A 19919-nucleotide genomic window follows, 5' to 3' on the forward strand; every position below is an offset into this window, starting at 1 on the left:
AAGCTTGCGCCAGGGAGAGCTGATACTCCATCAGCTCTAGGACTCTACCAGCTGTTTGGGCTCTTGCCGTTGTGCCTCCTTCAGCCATGAGGTTTACCAGGTACCTACAGCCTGCAGAATTAGGCATCTTATCTGACGGATCTTCCCAAGAATTACCTTTGCATTTGGTTTTCCAGAAAGTTTAGCCTACGGGTAGTAAATTTTAAATATGAGAATCTGTGCCAGAAACACGTTTTTATTTACCGTGTTTGCGCAATGCGGGGAGAGGCCAGGGAGGGGCGTGAGGAGGGCGATGAGCACACACGCCTACCCCTGGATGCCTTCTGAGCAGGGGGGTGGCCGCAACCCCAAGAAAACCATGAAATTGCCAAATTTCCTCATACTACGTGTCATTTTCTTCACTGCACTTTTGCCCTCACATAAAGAGGGGAAAAAAGATTGAAAGAAAAACAAAAACAAACAAAACAGTACCAGTGACCTGCGGGAGAGTATCCAGCATGTCACTGGAGTCCTAGAAGAAGAGGGGGAGAAAACACAAATAAATTTTGAAGAAGTAACAGCTGAAAATAACCAAATTTAATGTAAACTGTACTCCTACAGATCCAAGAAGATAAAATTACATCAAGGCACATCATACTCAAAGAGCTGAAAGCCAGTGATAAAGAGAAACTCTTAAAGTTACAAGAGGAAAACCATGTTAGATGGGGAGGAACAAAGACACAGACAGCAACAGACTCCTTGTCGGAAACCATGAAGGACAGAGGGCGGTAGAGCAACACCTTCACGGTAACGGGAAGAAAACCCGTGCCAACCGCAAACCCAGCACCCAGCAAAAGCAGCTTCCAAAGGGAACGGCGAAGGGCCCTCTGAAAGATGGAGAGGGACTGAGAGCTCCGCGCCCACGGACCTGCCCCTCAGGGAATGCTGGGGCTCTTCGGGCAGAAGGACGAGGGCCCAGCGGGAGACCGGGGTCTCCATAAACAGTGCAAAGAAGCAGAAACGGTGAATACATGGATGTTTCTCTCGTATCTTTTCAAACTCTTAAAAGGTAGCTGTTTAAAACAAAAATAATAAAAACGTGTTCCAAGGTTTTCCACAGACACAGGACAACAAAAGGACGGGAGGGGGGAAGGCATCCCAGGCTGTGCGCGTCTCACGCTACATGAGCAGTACGGCATATTTCAAAAGTGGACTACGGTAAGTTAAATGTGTATTTCATACCCCAGGGAAACCACTAAAAGAAAAATTCTTTAAAAAACACAAAGATATAGCTTGTTAGCCAATGATGGAGATAAAACAGAATTACAAAATAATACTAAATTAATCCAAAAGAAAGCAGTCATTGAAGGGGAAAAATAACAAAGGATAGAACAAGTAGAAAACAAATAGCAAGATGACATTTAAACATACACAATAATCACATTAACTGTAAATGATTTAAATACTACAATGAAAAAGTAGAGATTGTCAGATTAATTTTGAAAATACAAGGCCCAACAATGATATATTGTTTACGAGAAAGCTATATTTAAATATAGATATAGACAGGGTAGAAGAAAGAAGATATATTTAAAACTTTATAAACACATACATTAATACTAATCAAAAGAAAGCTGCAGTGGCTATCCTGACCTCAGGCAAAGTAGAATTCAGAGGAAGGACAATTACCAGGGATAAGGAAGGACATTTTGTGATGATAAAGGAATCAATTCATTAAAAAGAGAACAATCCTAATTGTATATGCACTTAATAATACAGCTTCAAAACAAATGAAGTGAAAACTGACATAACTGAAAGCAAAAATAAATCCACAATGATCGTCAGAGATTCTGATAATCCCTCTTGATAACTGATAGGACAAGCAGACAGAAAGTCAGTCAGGACACATTATCAGCCAACTTGAAAGTACAGACATTTATAGAACACACCACCCAATAACAGGAGAATACACATTCTTTTCAGGTGCACGTGGAACATTTAAGATAGCCCACATTTGGGGCTATAAAACAAGTCTTGGTAATTTTAAAAGCGCTGGAATCATACCTAGTATGTTCTCTGACCACAGCGGAATTAAATGAGCCAGTATCAGAAAGCTATCTGGTAAACCTCCAAATATACTATATGGAAATTAAATAAGTCACAACCACAAGCAGAGGGTTCGGTTGGCTTTCTGTTTGCATTTTGTAACTTCATACATTGCTAAGAAGAGCAAATCAGGTTAAGTTGCTGCTCGCAGGATAGTTTTCAAGCAAATGCAGATGTTATCTCCAACTACTGTACGCTCTATATCTCTCTTCATTCTGCATTATCAAGAAACTGGGAACTGATTTAGGAGATTTTGTTCTATTTACTACAGACACAGTGACTCAGAATACTTCAACTAAAAGTGTAAAACTCCAGGTCAAAGTGGCCTTAGGTGCTAATAATATTTATCACTCATTTCAAGTCCAGAAACAGGGCTGCATTCAGTGGCTCGATTATGTCATCAAGGAACCGGGCGAGACCTGAGCTCCTCCGCAGCATCATCTGTGAAGCGGACTCACTCACGGCGAGATGTAACCAGGGTTCAGGGCTACACACCAGGGACCCAAGCTGCACTATCAAGGCGTGTATGTATGTGTATGTTTTCTTCTTCTTTTTTCTTCTTCACAAAATCCCCCAATGGAGTTTAGGATCTCTTTCTCGGTCATATGGGCCATGAAAGGGAGAGTAAAGCCTTGGATAGATAGGTACAAGAGACAAAACGGCCATCCACAGCATCCAATATAGACAGACACAACCAAGTGAGTTATGCAAGAAAAGCAGTGTGGTTCCTAATCCAAGCTGCAACAGGCGCAGGAACTGTATTACTCTCTGCACTGTCCAGTGCACAGCTGTGTGTCATGCAAACTAGGGACAGTAACCTTAGAGCGCTATGATCTGCTACAGCTGTAACAGATGACTTCAAAGAATCCTGTAAGTTGCATCTAAGAAAGCAGAACTCTAACGGGCACCTTCCTAAATCAAATGGGATGGGGGGAGGTCCGTGAGTTCCGCACACTACTAAGCTGAAGTCACAGTGGCCACCGGTACCCTGGCAATGTCTCTGCTGTGCCTAAGCCTCTGTGGCCTCGTGCGGCATTCTGGCTGGGAGGGCAATGCAGGCAGGATCATAAGGTGCTCTGGCTGTGTACCTTCCAGTCCCAGCCAGGACTTCTGAACCATATGACCTTGGGGCATCGAAGTTTTTCTCTACAATTTTATCATTTAAAATGTTGTACCTATATCCAAGAAATATAATAAGTATTTCATAAATGATAACTCCATTTTCACCTTCTAAATGGTTTCTATTGACTTCTCAATAAAAATGGCTTCTAAGATGTTCCATAACTTACATCATCAGTAGAATGTGTTCAGAGCTGGATGGTGGACAAATCACAAGGGAAATTTCATTAGCTGAGGTTTAATGACCTTACAAAGAACAATAATCCTAAGCCTGGATCTTTCATCAGTGAGTTAATGAAAATACTATTCTTTATAAAAAGAATAATGCAGAATTTGTAAAGAAAGAATTATTATAACAATTATTCTAATATTAGTGGCCTAAATTAAAACAAACCACTAAAAATAAAAATATCACATTTTAATGTTAGTTTTCTGCCAAAAAAGAAGTCACCATTTAAGATGAACTAGAAAAGAAAATAACTCCTAGTCCAAAAAAACTGTTCAGGTCACGCTGTATTCTGAAGTTAGGTATATTAATTATTATTTTTAATTATTTCCTTTCTATTTGAAGTCGAAAACCTGAAAATTAGAATCTGACCAGTCTTAAATACAAACACACCCAACTCCCCCTGCCCGCGCCCCTGCCCAGCACGCAGGCGGCACTGCCCCCACCCCCGCTGCTCCTCCCCCAACCCCCCCGAAACCCACCCTGCTCTTCACTCTGCCCTCCATGCAGAGTCTCCCGGACATCACCGGTGGCCCTGCTGGCACAGCCTTTCCTCCATGCCTGTTTTCCTGATCTTTGAGTTCTGACGCAGTTAGACTCTCCTCTTCTCAAAGGACTATTTTCTCCTTTTTAAAGAAAATTTCTAAAGCACTCCCATTTAAGGTTCTGTTCAATGCTCATGACCTCCCTTTGAAGTAGACAAAAACGGTATTTATATTTGTGTTCTGTGGATGGCAAGTCCAGTATCTCAGAACTTAAGGGACTCACCCAGAGTAACCAGCTAGGAAACTTCAGGAGAGGGACCTGCCTCTGGACTCACAGTTCCCAGAGACCCTCCTCCGCCATCTGCTCAGGCCTGCCCAAGGCCGCCCCCCCCCACCCCCCACCCCCCCGCCCCTCCCGCTGTTCTCAGTGTCCCCAGTCAGTGCTCTGCTTTGTCACCTCTTTAAGAATGAGCCGCAAACCATGCCTCTGGGCTGTCATATGAACTCCAAGTTTCCCATCTCCATTAACTTTTTGGATAGTTCCATTCAAATATATATATATATATTTAATGTTACCACAAAATGAGCATGTCCCACACCAAACTCATCTTCCATGTAAACTAACTCTCCTTTCTAAACTGTGTCTATGAGTCACTTATCCCTGGATCAGATTACATTAAATTTTAGATTACTGGGTTTGACATATGTAAACGAAATGTTTTCTGACCTCCTTCAAGATATGAAGTGGTCATTTTACTGCTCAATTCTATCAACAGCTGAAAATCAAACACTGAGATTATGTTTCTTGTTAAAATTATGTAAGCTCTGATTAATCAAAAAGAACAGCCCTCCCATCTCCAGTGGAAAGGCTGACTTCTCTGTTCTATTGGCCCTTCCGAAGGACAAGTTCCAAGTCAATAATGTTTGAGAGGTTTTTTTTCATTGCTGTTGTTTTTTAAAAGATAAATATGACATTGTTGCACTAACAGTCTGAACACCAGGATAATCTTTGTAAATAAAGACCTCATTGTCCTGCAATGTGAAAGGACAGCAGTTCATTCCCAGGCAGGGCACATGCCTGGGTTGTGGGTTTGGTCCCCAGCAACCGATCAATGTTTCTCTCCCTTTCTTTCTCCCTTCCTTCCTCTCTCTCTCGTAAATAAATAAATAAATAAATATATATTTTTTAAACCTTATGTTAAATATTTTGATTTTTGATCAAGTGGCTTTCATCATTGCTCATGTAATAAAATGCAGCTTGCTAGAATCATAACATATATAGTACTCTTTCACTGCCACATACTTAATAGGAATGCTAAAGATATGTAACTAACAAACCTCTCATCCTTTCTGTGCATGTAACACAAATATATATAACCAAATACCGAATATTATCTGTGAAACCAAATTCCAAATAATGCTTTTCATCTCTGGTCTGAGATGTGCACAGCTGCATACAAACTGGAGTCTTTCACTGATGCATCTGAAATGTATTTTGAGCACCGCTGTATGTTACAGGAGCCTGGGATCACCCGTGAACCAAACAGGGCTCCCGCCCCCAGCGCCTTCCTCCCTGGAAGACACAAGAAACACCACAGGCAGCGGCCCAGGAAACGATGCAGTACATTGGGAGGCGACTGGGGGGTGGAGCAGAATCAAGTGCATCAAGAGGGATGCACACACCCCTAACTGAAAGGAAAATGATGCTTAAATGACTTAATAAAAATGAGCAATTATTCATCAAAGGTGCTAAAGTAATGCAAAATTTGAGATAAAGCTAAACCACCAAGCCCTGGAAAGGACAGGGTGAAGCCGACTGCAAACTGCAGGATTCCTTTTTGCATCTCTCGTGTCAGTACTTCTGACCTGACTCCGTGACTGGTATTTCCAAGATACTCTGAACACAGGTAAACTTTCTCCAGGGAGCCCTCGAGTCTCACCTAATAGTTCCGTGGCCGAGAGTCTTCACCAGATGCAGAAAGACAACTCCTAGAGGAAGCCTCTGGCACAGCTCAGCTCCGGCGCCATCACTGAGATCCCCACTGCTGCATGGCCGGGCCCCGCACAGACCAGTGGTCAGCGTAGAAGGCCTGCTCCAGAGGAAGCGACGGGGGCACACTGAGCAGACCAGGGCAACCAACCCACAGAGCCCAACCCGAGGACTCAAGCTCAGCCTCGTGTGCAAAACAGGGGGAGCCACTGGCTGTTTGCAGGCTGTGGCAGAGACCTGAAGGCTTGGAAAGGGTGGCATGGACCCGGAAGGCCCGCCAAGGTCCAGCCCGGGCCCAGTTCAGTGAGGGGAGAGGCAGGAGACCACATGGAAAGCTAGATGAATGCAGTTGTCCAGGTAACCCCGGCCAAGGGACACCAGACACTCCCTCCGTGTGGGGGCCAAGCTGCCAGGGCTTATACACTGCGACTGCAGCAAGGGGCACTGGGAGAGGCGGGCTTCTGATGACAATGCTTCCAGAGAAACCTAGGATGTGGTTCCTGCCAAAAATGTATATACAATCTAGCTGTCAATAACTGCCATTTATGAAAAAAGATAACAAAAAAATGTTACATCAAATTGTCTCTAAGTAAAATGGGAAACGGGAGAGAGAACTCAACATGGGCTAGAGCAACAGAAGAGAGCTCCTAAGAGGTGCAACCTGAGCTAAGCCTTCAAAGGTAAGCAGGAAGAGGAAAGGTGTACAGAATGACGGGGTATTCACAGCTGCTGAGGTCGGGGCAGAGGCGAAGGGGGCAAAGACATGGGAAGCTGTGCAGAGCATCTGAGGAAGAGGAGACAAGGAGAGGAAATGCCCGTTACTTCAGCAGCTGCCATATGCCCATCAGGCCCCTGCGGGGCACCTGACACAATGACCTCCGTAATCCCCACTCTACAGGTGGGGGCGGAGAGCGTGAGAGAGGGTCGGTACCTTGCTGAAGTCCTACAGCTGTTACAGAGCAGAACTCAGATCTGACCACAGGGCTATCAGGGTTCATGCCTAAGCTCGCTCAGCACGGGTTTGGGAGCAAGCAGAGGGCGTAGTGTGGAAGTCTGAGGGTGAGTGCTGGGAGTCACACAAGAGCGCTCAGACTGAGACTTCTAAGAGCTCTACGTTCCTGAGCAGAGGGCCACTCAGAATATGAGATGGGACTGAGTGCAGAGAGAGGGGAGAAGAGTCTGCTAGGAAGCTGATTTGGTAATCTAGGTTTGCAAGGTGTCAAGGGAGGACAGAAAAACACAAGATCTTTCGTTATTTTTTTTTAATCATAGTAAAAAACCACATAAATTTACCCTCTTAATTTTTAAATGCACAGTACAATATTAGTAACCATACGCATACCATTGTACAACAGCTCTCTAGAACATTTTCCTCTTGCATGACTGAAACGCGATATCCATTGAACAAGAATTCCCCATTTCTCCCTGCCACCAGCCTCTGGCAATAGCCATTCTACTTTGTTTCTGAGTTTAGCTACTTTAGATACTGCCTCTAAGTGGAATCATATTTCCACTTAAGTGGAAATAAGTGGGGGAAGGGGGGGGGAGAGAGAGAGAGAGAGAGAGAGAGAGAGAGAGTGAGTGTGTGTGTGTGTGTGTGGCTTATTTCACTGAGCATAATGTCCTCAGGTTCATCTATGTTCCAGCATGTGTCAGAATGCCCTTTCCTAAGGCTAAGTAATATTCCATGGTACAGATGAACCACATTCCCTTTGCCCATGTGGCCATCAGTGGACTTTCAGGTTGCCTCCTTACCTTGGCTATTGTGGATAATGCTGTGGAACATGGGTGAGAGTATCTCTTCACTGTTTCCAATTTTTCCGGAAATGGGATAAGATCTTTCATTCTCCCTTGCAGTCTTTCAAACAACAGTTCAACAGAGTACCCCTGAAACACCAGCCTATCTGTGGGCCACACTCACACATGGCAAGGTGGCCTCTACCAGTATCTGTGGATTGGAATTTTCCTTCGGTGTCATTTTACTCCAGCTTTAAGAACTTCCTTTCTTGTAAAGACGGTCTGCTAGCAATAACGCCTCTGTCTTTGTTTATCCAGGAATATATTTTGCCTTCATTTTTGAAGAACAGTGTAGCTGGATACAGAATTCTTAGCAGGCAGTCTCTTCTTTCAAAACTTTGAAAACTTCCCTCTGCTTAATGATCACTTTTTCTGAAAAGCAGCAGACTGATAATCTCATTGTGGTTTTTGTACACGCTTTTCTTTTGCTGATTTCAAAACATTCTCTTTGTCTTAAGTTTTAACAGTTTAACTATAACATGTCCAGACATAGATTTCTTTGGGTTATCCTACTAGGAATACACTATATTTCTTGGATGTATAGACTGTTTTCCGCCCGTTAGAAATTTTGAGATATTTCTTCAAGTATTTTTCTACTCCTTTCTCTCTCATATTTCCTTTAGGGACTCCTTATTAAGCATACATCGATACACTTGATAATGTCCCCACAGGTCTCTGAGCTTTGATCCTTGTTCTTCATTCTTTTCTTCTGTTCTTGAGACTAGATAATCCCTGTCTCGCTTAAAGTTTGCTGAATCTTCCTACTGCCAGTTCAGACCTGCTGCTAAACCTGCTCAATGAAATCTATTTATTTATATTTTTTTCTTTATTATTTTCATCCTTATAGTTTATTTGGGCTCTTTAACTTTTTCAAAAGTTTTTATAGTACCCTGTTTGAGGACAGCATCTAGGAGGCCGTTTGGAAAAAAGAGGATTTACAGAGTGAAGTAATCATTCTGCCTCTGGACCGCCCAGCCTGCTGTTCCACGCCCGATCCGAAACATGGGCTGCAGCCGCCATCCAGGCTGCCCGCCTCCGGCCAGCCCCACCGCCCACCGCCCAGACTGGCACATGCCAATGACTTAGTCTATCCCGCTGCTGCTGTTTCTCCTGATTATTAAGAGGCTGTAGTCAAGGAAGTTGCTGACAGGAACCAAGGACCTTAGTTCAGTCCTGAACGGGTTTTTCCAACAACTGCAACTGAGTTTTATTTCAATCATCAGTTTATTTGTGCCCCTAAATGTATAGACAAATCATAATTGATTCATGTATAACCTCATATCCTTACAACGCCTACATTCCAAAACTCAGGACATAAAGAGGCCGGCATTATTTAATGGTAATTTGAAAAGTACAGTAAATAAAGTTTAAAATTAGTCATACAAAAAATAGTTTTTATAGATGTTTACCTGTTTTCTTTTTTAATATACACATTTAAAAGAATAAACATTCTCCTAAATATTTAGATGCATTTCACCATTTTATATGTAATATTTTTATTATTCTGTTCAAAATACCTGACTTTTATTATGATTTCTTTTACTCATGGGTTCATTTCTACATATGGGATTTTACCAATTCTCTTTTTATTACTAATTTCCAGTTTCACTGTATTGTGGTTAAAGAAGATATTCCATATGATTCGGATAATCTGAAATTTGTTCAGTCTCTTAATAGCCCAGAAAAGTCACTTTTGTAAATGTTCACTGTGTGCTTGAAACGAATATAGTTGGAGAGTTCTATGCATCTAGTAGGGCAAATTGGGTAACTATGTTTTACAAATCAGTCATATCCTCATTGAGACTTTCATCTTTCTTTATCTGTCCCTTCTTTTTATTTCTTTAAGCACATTAAATGTCCTTATATTGGTCTGATGATTTTTCTGATGATGAATGTATGAAGATGGAAAGCTGTTATTTCACTAATAATGTTTTCCGTGCTCTTTGTGATTTTTAATATGTGAGCTCTAGTTCTCGGAACTTTACCTGCAAAAATTCTTTAAGAACCTGGTCAAAGTCAAAGAATCCTCCAGAAAGGATTTGCATTTTTCTCTAAACAGGGACCACGGAGGTGATTTAAATTAAGCCTTCAAAGCTGCGTGAAAACCAGCCTACAATGGTTGATTCTCAAGAGACTGTTTTTCTTCCACCGTGCTCAATGCCAAAGGTCAAAACAGGCGATTTTCCTGCAGTCCCCAATGGGTGGAGGAACACCTTCAGTTTACCTTTATACTGTTGGTAAATACCTTTGAGAGTCCGCTATTAGGCCATTCAGCTGGGGTGGAACCAGGCTTTGCTTCCTGTCCCCACCCTCCTAGGCCTTGGAAACTGAAGTCTAGTTTGACAGATGTCCTCAGAGCAGGGCATTTCTTTGTTAACTTCTCTGGCACCCCGCTTTAACTCTGCTTTTGTGATCCGGGTAGGACTACTTTTTTTCTAGCTCAGAGGAACATTTCTTCAGATGTCACCCAGCACGACCCTTCTCCTTTCTGTCTGCCCACCCCCTTCCTTAACCATTAAGCCCTTAGGACATCAGATTCTGGTCAGCATCAAACTGTTTTAAGAACAAAGTCTCAGGCCAGTTGACCACAGAAGTAAAGTTTCGGTCAAACTAAAGATAACATCTTGACCTCGGTTGTGTTTTCAGCCCCAGGCTGTTCAAAGCAGAACAACCCTACCGACCACATTCTCATGAAATTAGACAGAATGACGCCACTGTTGACATTAGGACCTGATACCAACAATCAGCTACTCCCAGCTCCTGTAATCACCGTGATTAATAATTTTTCCCCTATATAATCTGTTCCATGCAGGCCCACAGGGAACCAGGTTTTATTTTTTATTTTTAGCATTAAACTAATAAAAGATCTTGCAGGATACAAGATCAGTATTTTATTTTTTTATATTGTATTGATTATGCTTATTACAGTTGTCCTGATTTTTCCCCCTTTGCCCCCTTCCCCTCAGCACCCTCCACTCCCTCAAGCCATCCCCCTACCTTTGTTCATGTCCGTGGGCCATGCATGTAAGTTCTTCGGCTACTCAATTTCAGGGAGCCAGGTTGTAGAATACCAGTTCACCTGTGCCTCTGGGTTTAGCGCCATTTACTTAAATAAATCTTTCACTTCTTTGCTGCAAACTCCTGTTCCATTTTACTGGTCTTTGATATACACAGGCCAATGGACCCCTAGAGTCCAGAACACATGCTGGCTGTTTTTAGTAAGGAGAGCTGGTCTGGGATCTATCCTATCACACCCCTGGCTCCTTGGCCTGCAAGGGTGGCTGTGGGGAGAGCAGTAGGAGGCTCTGCAGTTCTCAGGGGAAAAGATAATGGATGAGTCACAACCAGGTGGCAATGGTCAATGGTAGTCAGATTTTGGATATAACAAACAATAGAGCTGTCAGGATTTCCCAACAGATTGTATGTGGGTCTGAGAGAGGGGGTAAAAAAGACAAGAATTACTCTACGGTTTTTGAAGGCCTGAGAAATTAGGGGAAAAAAATACAGTTGCTATCCACTGAGGTTGGGAAGGCCACAGGTAGAGTTCGGTGTGGGGGAAGATTAGGAATTTAGTTTAAACACATTGTGTTCAAAGGTCTATTAGACGTCCACGTGGAGACATCAAGTAAATAGTTGGATATATGAGTCTGGAGCTCAGGGGAGAAGTCTGGGCTGGAGCTACAAACTTGGCAGAACTGACCAATGTTTCATACTACTTAGACAAACCAAATAAACGTAAGATGGTCTGCAAATGCTTAGTCAACATGTAAACATGGGTAGGAAATGCAGCACGACTGTTAAAAGGGTCACCAGACCATTAGTTTGCGCTAACGGTTACACAACATGTGGTCATCAACACACTCTGTTCCCATTAGCTATTTGCTAGAGTTCTGTGTCAGTCCTGTGGCTTGAAAGGAATGTGAAGAATGTGGACAATGCCTGGGAAAAAGCCAGCCACATAGCTGAATAGAGGGAAGGAAAATGATATCCAGCAAAGGTTAAAAGAAATGAGATTATTTAGTCAGAAATGATTAATAGCAGAGAAGTCCAGATGCCTGAAAGCAACTTGCCACCTTTAGGTCAAATGAAGTAAAAGAAAATGACCTTTCATTTTGGCATGAAAGACCCAGATTAAAAATAAAAAGGGAAACTAACACATATTCAACACCTACTATGTGAGCACTAGGTGTTGGCCCAGGCACTCCTGCCTTTTCATAAACATGAAGACCCTTGAGGCAGAAATCCCCACTTACACACAGATCAGAAAAGAGGGACCCTAAAGGGCTAGGTCAGCTCCAGGCAGGAGAGCTGCAATCTCAGTCTGGGTCTAATAAATCCAAAGTCCATGTTCTTTAAAGTGTACCGAATTTCCTAATGGAAAAATTGATAAAAAGTAAAGCTGATTACTGACAGAAGTAATAAAATAATTTTTCCCAGATCTTCTTAAATTAGAAGAGATTCTGATTTGTCTAGAATAAGTCAGTTTGCAAATTCTCTCCTAGTCCTAAACCATTATTATAATCCAGAATTCTGAAAGCAATCATACCAGAACCAAGAAAAACAATCATTATTTTTCAGGGAACTATTTTTGTTCCTTTTTTCCTATTCTATAGTAAAATGCATATTCGTCTTCCTAAAATATACACCAAATCCTTTAACAAATTTCAATTTTTAAGTTAAGGTAATTCCATACACAATTAAAGGGTCAAGGTCTGTCCTGGGCTTGATCGACCTTGTTTTTATTTGTCTGTGGTAACAATAACTCTAAAGATATTAAGTAAGATGACCTTAAAAAAAGATCAATGAGGGTTTGAGCTATGATTACTATGTTTAAAAAACAAAACAAAACAAAACAAAATAGTATTGACTTCACAGATAAGAAATCCTGACACCCCCATGGCAAAAAGGTGCACCCACCGCTACTGTACATGACCGAGGTTAAAGCAGGAAAACTCCACCCGGCCGAAGGGCACCAGACTCAGTGAGTGTGAGAAACAGACGCTCTTGGGATGCTTGCTCCCTATGGAGCTGCACACATTACAATGAAATTCACAACAATTTTCATTCAGCTCAGGAAACTTTCTAGAATAGAAGAGCTAGAAAGGGCCCTGGAGAACAGTTAGCCTAAGGTGCTCTTTTTATGAGAAATAAACAATTTGCAGAAGGGGCTGAGGGTCACTGGCTGCAGGCCAGCTGAGAGAGGGGTATACAGTCTCAGGACATCTGTCTCAGGGGCCAAGCCAAGCTGGACCTAGAGGCAAGTAGGGCTGAGAAGTCCCCCAGAACTAAGGCTCCCATCGCTGAGGCGTGTCATTAGTCCTAACAAAAATGCAAATTAAGACCACAGTGAGGTCCTGATACAGCTCTATGGGAATGTCTAAAAGTAAATAGAATGATCATATCACAGACTAATGAGGATATGCAGAGGCCAGAAAGCTAACACACTGCTTGGGGGAGAATAAAATGGTACAAACACTTTGGAAAACTATTTGACAGCTTCATAAAAACTAACATACACCTACCACATGACCTAAATATTCTACTCCTAGGTATCTACCCAAGGGAAACAAAAGCATATGGCCATGCAAAGACTTACACAAAATGTTCATAGCAGCTTTAATTATAATAGCCAAAACCTGGAGACAACCCAAGTGCCCACCAACAGCTGAATAAATAACCAACTGTAGTATATCCACATAATAGAATACTATTTCGCATGAACGGATCTCAAAAAGTTCTCCTGAAAGAAACTAGGCATAAAAGAATACGAAATATATGAATCTATGTATGTAAAATGGCAGAAAATGGAAATCAACTGAGAGTGCAGAGAGGGTGGGTGGCTGGGAGGTGGAAGCACAAGGTACCTTTGGGGGCGGTGGGTATGTTCACTATCTGGACTGTCGTGATGACTGAACAGGAACCTATGTATATGAAAACCTATCCGTTGTTTGCCTTAACTGTGTACAGTTCATTGCACATCAACTATACCTGAAAACACTGTGACAAATAAGAACATTTGCCACCAAGTAGAACTGAAGTGCAAACATAAAGGTTAATCTAATAAGAAAAAAATAAGTCAATTATTTTGCACACACTCAAGTGAAATATGTACCTACTAAATACACAGTGTTAAAAATTATAATAAACAGCCCTGACTGGGTTGTTCAGTTGGCTAGAGCGTCATCCCATACACCAAAAGGTTGTGGGTCTGATTCCCAGTCAGGACACATACCTACATTGCTAGTTTGATCCCTGGTTGGGATGTGTACAGAAGGCAAACGATTAATGTTTCTCCCTCACATCAGTGTTTCTTTTTTTCTCTCTCTCTCATCAATAAACATATCCTCAGGTGAGGATTTCAAAAAATTAGGATGAACAGATTGGTACAAAAATGCAGGTTAATTAGCTGTGAAGGAGAAGAGGAAAAGAGATAGTAGGTATAGCTTTTATTTTAAAGAAAACAAAAAAACCACATATATATGTAAGTATATATATTATAGTGTGTGTGTGTGTGTGTGTGTGTGTGTGTAAAACCTTGCGAGTCGCAGTAGTGCTCAAGATTTCCTTTTCCCCACATTCCTTAACCCCGGGACTTCTCTTTTACCCAATATTCAGAGCCACAGACAATGCCTATAGTGCTGGACTATTCTCAGAGGAAAAGACAGGTTAATGACATCTATCAGTTGTTTCATAATTTTTCTTCATGTCACAAAATCATAACTAAATTGAAAGCAGTACTTCAGAAACAGAACTAGAAATAGTCTGGTATACCTCCGAGTTTTCTAGCATTTGAAACATTCCTTTGAAGAAATGGTAACATCGTGGGACAGTTGGTCCTGATTTCTAACACATGATAACCTCCCTCAGCCACAGAGGACAGGTATGCAAGCTGTACAGAGAGACGTGTGCACAACTCTCCTTACCACTCAGAAGCCACCACAGCAAAGGGATGAATCCTGGGCTCTCGCTGATATACTTCAAGCCTTTCAAATTGATGCTCACATTGTACAGGGACATCAGCATTAACCTGCAATGCAAAGAGAAGGCGGTAAAGTACTGGCCCCTCCACGCTGCATTGCACCCTAAATCCAGCTCCTGGTTAATGAGATCTGAGCATACTTAGGGGTTTCTTACATACCAGATGTCCAAGTCTGAAATCTGGATGACAAGAAGAGTAAGCAGGAGATATGTAAAATAGTATTTGTCTTTGTGAGTCTACGGGAAAATGGGAAACTAACAGTAATGCCAATAACACCACCTCTTACAGGCTCACAGACTCAAGAGACACAATGTAGAGAGGAAACCTCACAAATCACCTTCATGGAGTCATCTCTTTTGTTACCAATCCTACATTTACATACAGGTGACCATCAATTCATAAGTACAGTGTACTCTGAAAGTTCAATATAGATGTTTAAGTTGAATTCTGTCTTTTCATTCAGTGAACATTACCCATGACGCCCAGGCAGCCAGGTCAGGCCACACGCGCCTGCTGGATCTGCAGCCCGCGGGATGAAGAGCACCGCGACCCCGACCATTCCTAACACCCAGCAAAACAGCAGGCAGCCTAGGCCGGTGGCTCGGTTGGTCGGAGCATCGTCCCACACACCAGAAGGTTGAGGATGTGATTCCTGGTCATGGCCCATGCCTAGGTGACGGGTTTGATCCCCAGTCAGGGTGTGTATGGGAGGTAACCAACTGATGTTTCACACATGGGAAGCAGCTAATCGATGTTTCTCTCACATCAATGTTTCATCCTTCCTTTCTCTCTCCCATTGCATATCCTTGGGTGAAGATTTAAAAACAATAATAAATAAATAAAAATAAAATAAAATAAAACCCAGGAGAAAAAAACAGTATGCAGAGTTAAACAGGCTTTTACAAGCAGTCTTGGGAACTGACCACAACTGGTAGTATAGAGTTTAATGGAAATTGGAAAACTATAAGGACTGGTCCTCACAATACTGCAAAATACAGATCCCAAAAACTTCACAATGCAAAGCAATACAAAAGGCTACACAAATATTTCACAAACCCTTAAAAGGATAGTTGAGCTGGCAAGAAATGAAGGGGAAACATCTCTGACCAAGAACTAAGTGAAAACACAAATTCAGGGAGGTAAGTGCCAAAAATGATAGATTTCAGAAGCACAGAGCTTGTGTTAACGGTTTCAGGCAGACGGACAGCCTCAGACCAACATAAGACAGATTCAAATCACAGACCTCTGCAGAAAGCCAGGAAAAAGTTAATTTTTAAGCTTGGCCTAAGTCCATACTTTTGGTATGGCCTGAAAATGCACAAGCCAACAATTTTAACACAAAGAGACCAGGGATAGGAGCTCTTTCAGCTGCCTGGCCAAAGTAAACAAACATTTTCTTAAAGGACCTTCAGCCTGGTCTTCAAAGAATTCCCACAAATACAGTACTAACAAATACGAGTTCATGATAAAAATCATGAAACACATGAAGAACAAGACATTATTAGTAACAGCGCAATGAACAACTGAGAGCCAAATTTTTTTTAAAAAAGGTCATATACTAGAAGTATCAATTGCATAATAGAAAAACAAGTATATTTAATAGGCATAAATTTACAAAGAAATTTAAAAGATGACCAAGGATCTACTGAGTATTATAAATGACCAGGCACTTCAAAAGAGAACCTAGTAAAACTTATGAAAATGAAAACTATAATAATTAGACATAAAACTCAAGGGCAACTGACACATAGTAAAGGAGAAATACAACAGAATACAGAGCTAAAGAAATGGCAGCAAACAGCAAAGCTAGGAAGCAGGAAGCCCCGCAAGGCCAATCCCAGAACAAGGGAAGCAGAGAACACAAAATCGACCCAGGCCCTGGCCAGCTCCACCTGCGCTGGCTCAAGGCTGACAGCAGGAGCCCAGTGGTGATGACACCTGGCGCCTCCAGCAATGAGGTGCGGGGTTTGGCTGTTGACCACCTCAAGGGAGCCAGAGTTTAAGAATCAGGTAAAGCTCACTACCTGCAAGGACAAACATCAGTTCTCTTCAGGAGAAGACAACAGAGTCCAGAGTCCACAACGTATCTTCTGCAACATTCGGCACACAATTAATATTTACTAGCACGGCCACATGGGGTGAGCAGAGTAAGACGTTTGTTTGGGATGCAAATTTAAGGGGCGTCAAAATGCTCAGTAACCAAGATTGTAAAATGTATTGCATTACAAACTTTTTTAAAAATCAAAAGTGCTCTAGCTGGTGTGGCTTAGTAGATTGAGCACCAGCCTGGGAACCAAAGGGTCGCTGGTTCGATTCCCAATCAAGGCACGTGCCTGGGTTGCAAGCCAGGTCCCTGGTATGGGGTTCGTGAGATGCAACCACACACTGATGTTTCTTTCCCTCTCTTTCTCCCTCCCTTCTCCTCTCTAAAAACAAATAAATTTTTTAAATCTAAAAAAAAAAAAAAAAAAAGCATCAAAAAAATTTTTTAATTTTTTTAAAAATCAAAAATACTGCAAAAATGACTCCACAATTAGCAATATACCATTTTAAATAAAGATGGGAATGCCATAGTGCCATGCCAAGACAGAATGACACCTTAAGTAAAAAGAAAATCAGTAGCAGCGATAGAGTGCACTGAAAAGGGACCAACTAAATAAATGAATGACAGGGTGCACATACATGCTTGGCAGGGAACATGTTTTCTAGTTTTCCGTTTCCCCACTAAACTTAATCTGTCAAAAACCAGCCCCATGGCTTGCTCGTCTTTAGAGCCAACACAGGCTGGTACCTTCCAGGACCCAGTGAGTACCCAATGTAAATACGGGTGAGTGGCTCCCAGAGGCCGAGAGCTGCCGCAGGGCAAACGCGCAGAGGCAGGCTCTCCTCTGCTCCCGAAGACATCCGCAAAGTCCAAGCAGGGCTGGCGTCCACGCAGACACTGCAACCAGTACCTCGGAAGCAGCTCCCACTTCTCATTATGACCCTCAGCCTCCTCACAGGCCTCGGTGTAAGCAAAAATTGCAATCCTTTCATATTTTCTTGACAATTTTTACACCTATCTGGAATCTATGCACTAGTAACCTATTTAATGAGTTATTAAGGGCTATTTGAATGTCATATTCTTGAGGAAAATTCAGCACCTTCGCTAGAATTTTCTGAGGTCTCCAATCCAACATCCCAAAAAGAGAAAAGTGTATAAGGTTTTTAAGAGACGGGGAAGAGAGAGAGGGGGAGAGAAACTTCAATCGGGTGACCTCTCACACACCCCCACAACCTGGCACACAACCTGGGCATGTGTCCTGACTGGGAATCAAACCAGTGACCTTTTGGTTCGCAGGCTGGTGTTCAGCCCACTGAGCACCCCAGCCAGGGTGAAAAGTTTCTACTTTAGATGACCAACAGAGATAGCTAGAATTCCTTAAAATTACATGTGTCGTTTCTGCTGCTTTCATGCCACAAGAGCAGGACTGAGTCATCACAACAGAGATCCTTTGGCCCACAGAGCCTAAAATATTCTTTATCTAGCCCTTTATAGAAAACATTTGTCAGCCCCTGCTTTAGAATACGAAAATAAGAAAAGTCCGTCTTCTCTAGATCTTAAAAGGCAAAGTTAACCTCTGGGAGATAACTGTAATATGGGGCAAATTCCAGAAAATGTGTCCAGTTGAAAGTCTCAGCAAGAGCATTTAATTTTAAGACGTTAAAAATGACTCATGAATTGACAAATATCTTTAAGTTTTCATATTTGGGCAAAATCAGCCCTCCTTAAGAAGTCAAGATAGAACAAACGTAACTGTGACGACCATGGTGATACATCAGACCCCATGTCGTTGCCGGGCTGCACCCCACAGAAGACCAGAGACTTCTCCAAGGTCACACAAGACTTGGCAAACAACAAATCCAGAATGAGTGTCTCGTGCAAATGCTTCTATTCCAACATTTCTATTCCAGCAAAAGTGTTTTGTAAATAAAAATCTCAAGTGTCCAAATGACAAGTCAAAAGAGACAGGCCCTTCAATTGACACTTCTAGTACTGACACACTAAATGCAAATGTCATTTCCAAAGTGCTGAAAAACTGGGAGTCAGACTTCCTCTTCCAATGACAGAAAAGGCAGGCAAACCCTGCTTGCTACCACGGACCTAAGTGGAAGGTTCATTGTAAGTGCATCAACAGGCTGCAAAAGAACAACCTCGCAGGCTATGCAGTCTTGAGAATTTTAGAGACGTCTGACATCAATCATAAAAAGACTGAAAGCGAGGCTAAAATACAAGTACTGGTGAACCTAAAATGCTACAAAAGCATCACAGGCAGCTCTCCTGCAGTTTAAAAGGACACTTCCCTCACCTGGACACACCAGGCTGGGGCAGAACAGTTCTTCCCCGAGAGAAGCCAGAAAGTCCTCCTGACAAGGCTGGCTCACTAGAAGTAAAGGCGACTCAACCAAACTATCTTATTCTTCTTCTGAAAAGAAACTGCAACTACACTCAGTACTTCAAAACATACCCGCAATAAAAATAAGCAAAATGGCAGTTGGGATGTCACCCTCCATCAGACACAAAAACCACACATCAGTCACCTGAAACTGGCTAAATCCAAAGTAGCCCAATTAGCACGATCAATTAATTCTAAAGAACAATGAGCAATAAAAACCCTTACAGAAGACTGCAAGTGTGATATGATAGAGAAGCAACTGGCAGAGCAATCAGACACTTCAGACCACATGACAGACAGAAACCTGCAGCTAGGGGCCTACCGACTTTGAATGAGCAGGGCAGTAATTAACTATTTAACATGCTCGTTTTAGATTCTGTGCCCCCACCCCAATCAAGTTAGAACCTAAAAATCTGCGACCAGTGCCGTATGTAATCAAATATCCATAGATTAATTTTTATCTCCTATGTAACACTGAAAGCACACAAGATACAAAAAACAATATATACCTCCTTGGTTAAGAAAGAAAATCTTGCCCTGGCTGGTGCGGCTCAGCGGATTGAGCACTGGCCTGCAAATCTAAAGGGTCACCAGTTTGAGTCCCAGTCAGAGCCCATGCCTGTGCTGCGGGCCAGGTCCCCAGCAGGAGGTGTGCAACGGGCAACCACACATGGATGTTTCTCTTCCTCTTTCTCCCTCCCTTCCCCTCTCTCTAAAAATAAATAAATAAAATCTTAAAAAAAAAACAAACAGAAAATTTTCTCATAGTCAAATACCCTTTGTAAACTCCGAATACCAACTT

The 19919-nt window shown here is 42.2% G+C and overlaps 1 protein-coding gene across 1 annotated transcript in view; it reads right to left on the reverse strand.

Moving 5' to 3' along the window:
- HSF2BP (heat shock transcription factor 2 binding protein) overlaps positions 1–19919 on the reverse strand; it is a 69933-nt gene that overhangs the window by 18773 nt on the left and 31241 nt on the right. Inside the window, exon 7 of the mRNA XM_054576334.1 lies at positions 14626–14729. Within this exon, the coding sequence (XP_054432309.1) occupies positions 14626–14729 (104 nt within the window). The remainder of the gene's footprint in view (positions 1–14625; positions 14730–19919) is intronic.

This window comes from Pteronotus mesoamericanus, unplaced genomic scaffold (assembly GCF_021234165.1).
Source record: "Pteronotus mesoamericanus isolate MK-2021 breed Mesoamerican mustached bat unplaced genomic scaffold, CSHL_Meso_final contig_116, whole genome shotgun sequence".
In the NCBI taxonomy this organism is placed as follows: Eukaryota; Metazoa; Chordata; class Mammalia; order Chiroptera; family Mormoopidae; genus Pteronotus; species Pteronotus mesoamericanus.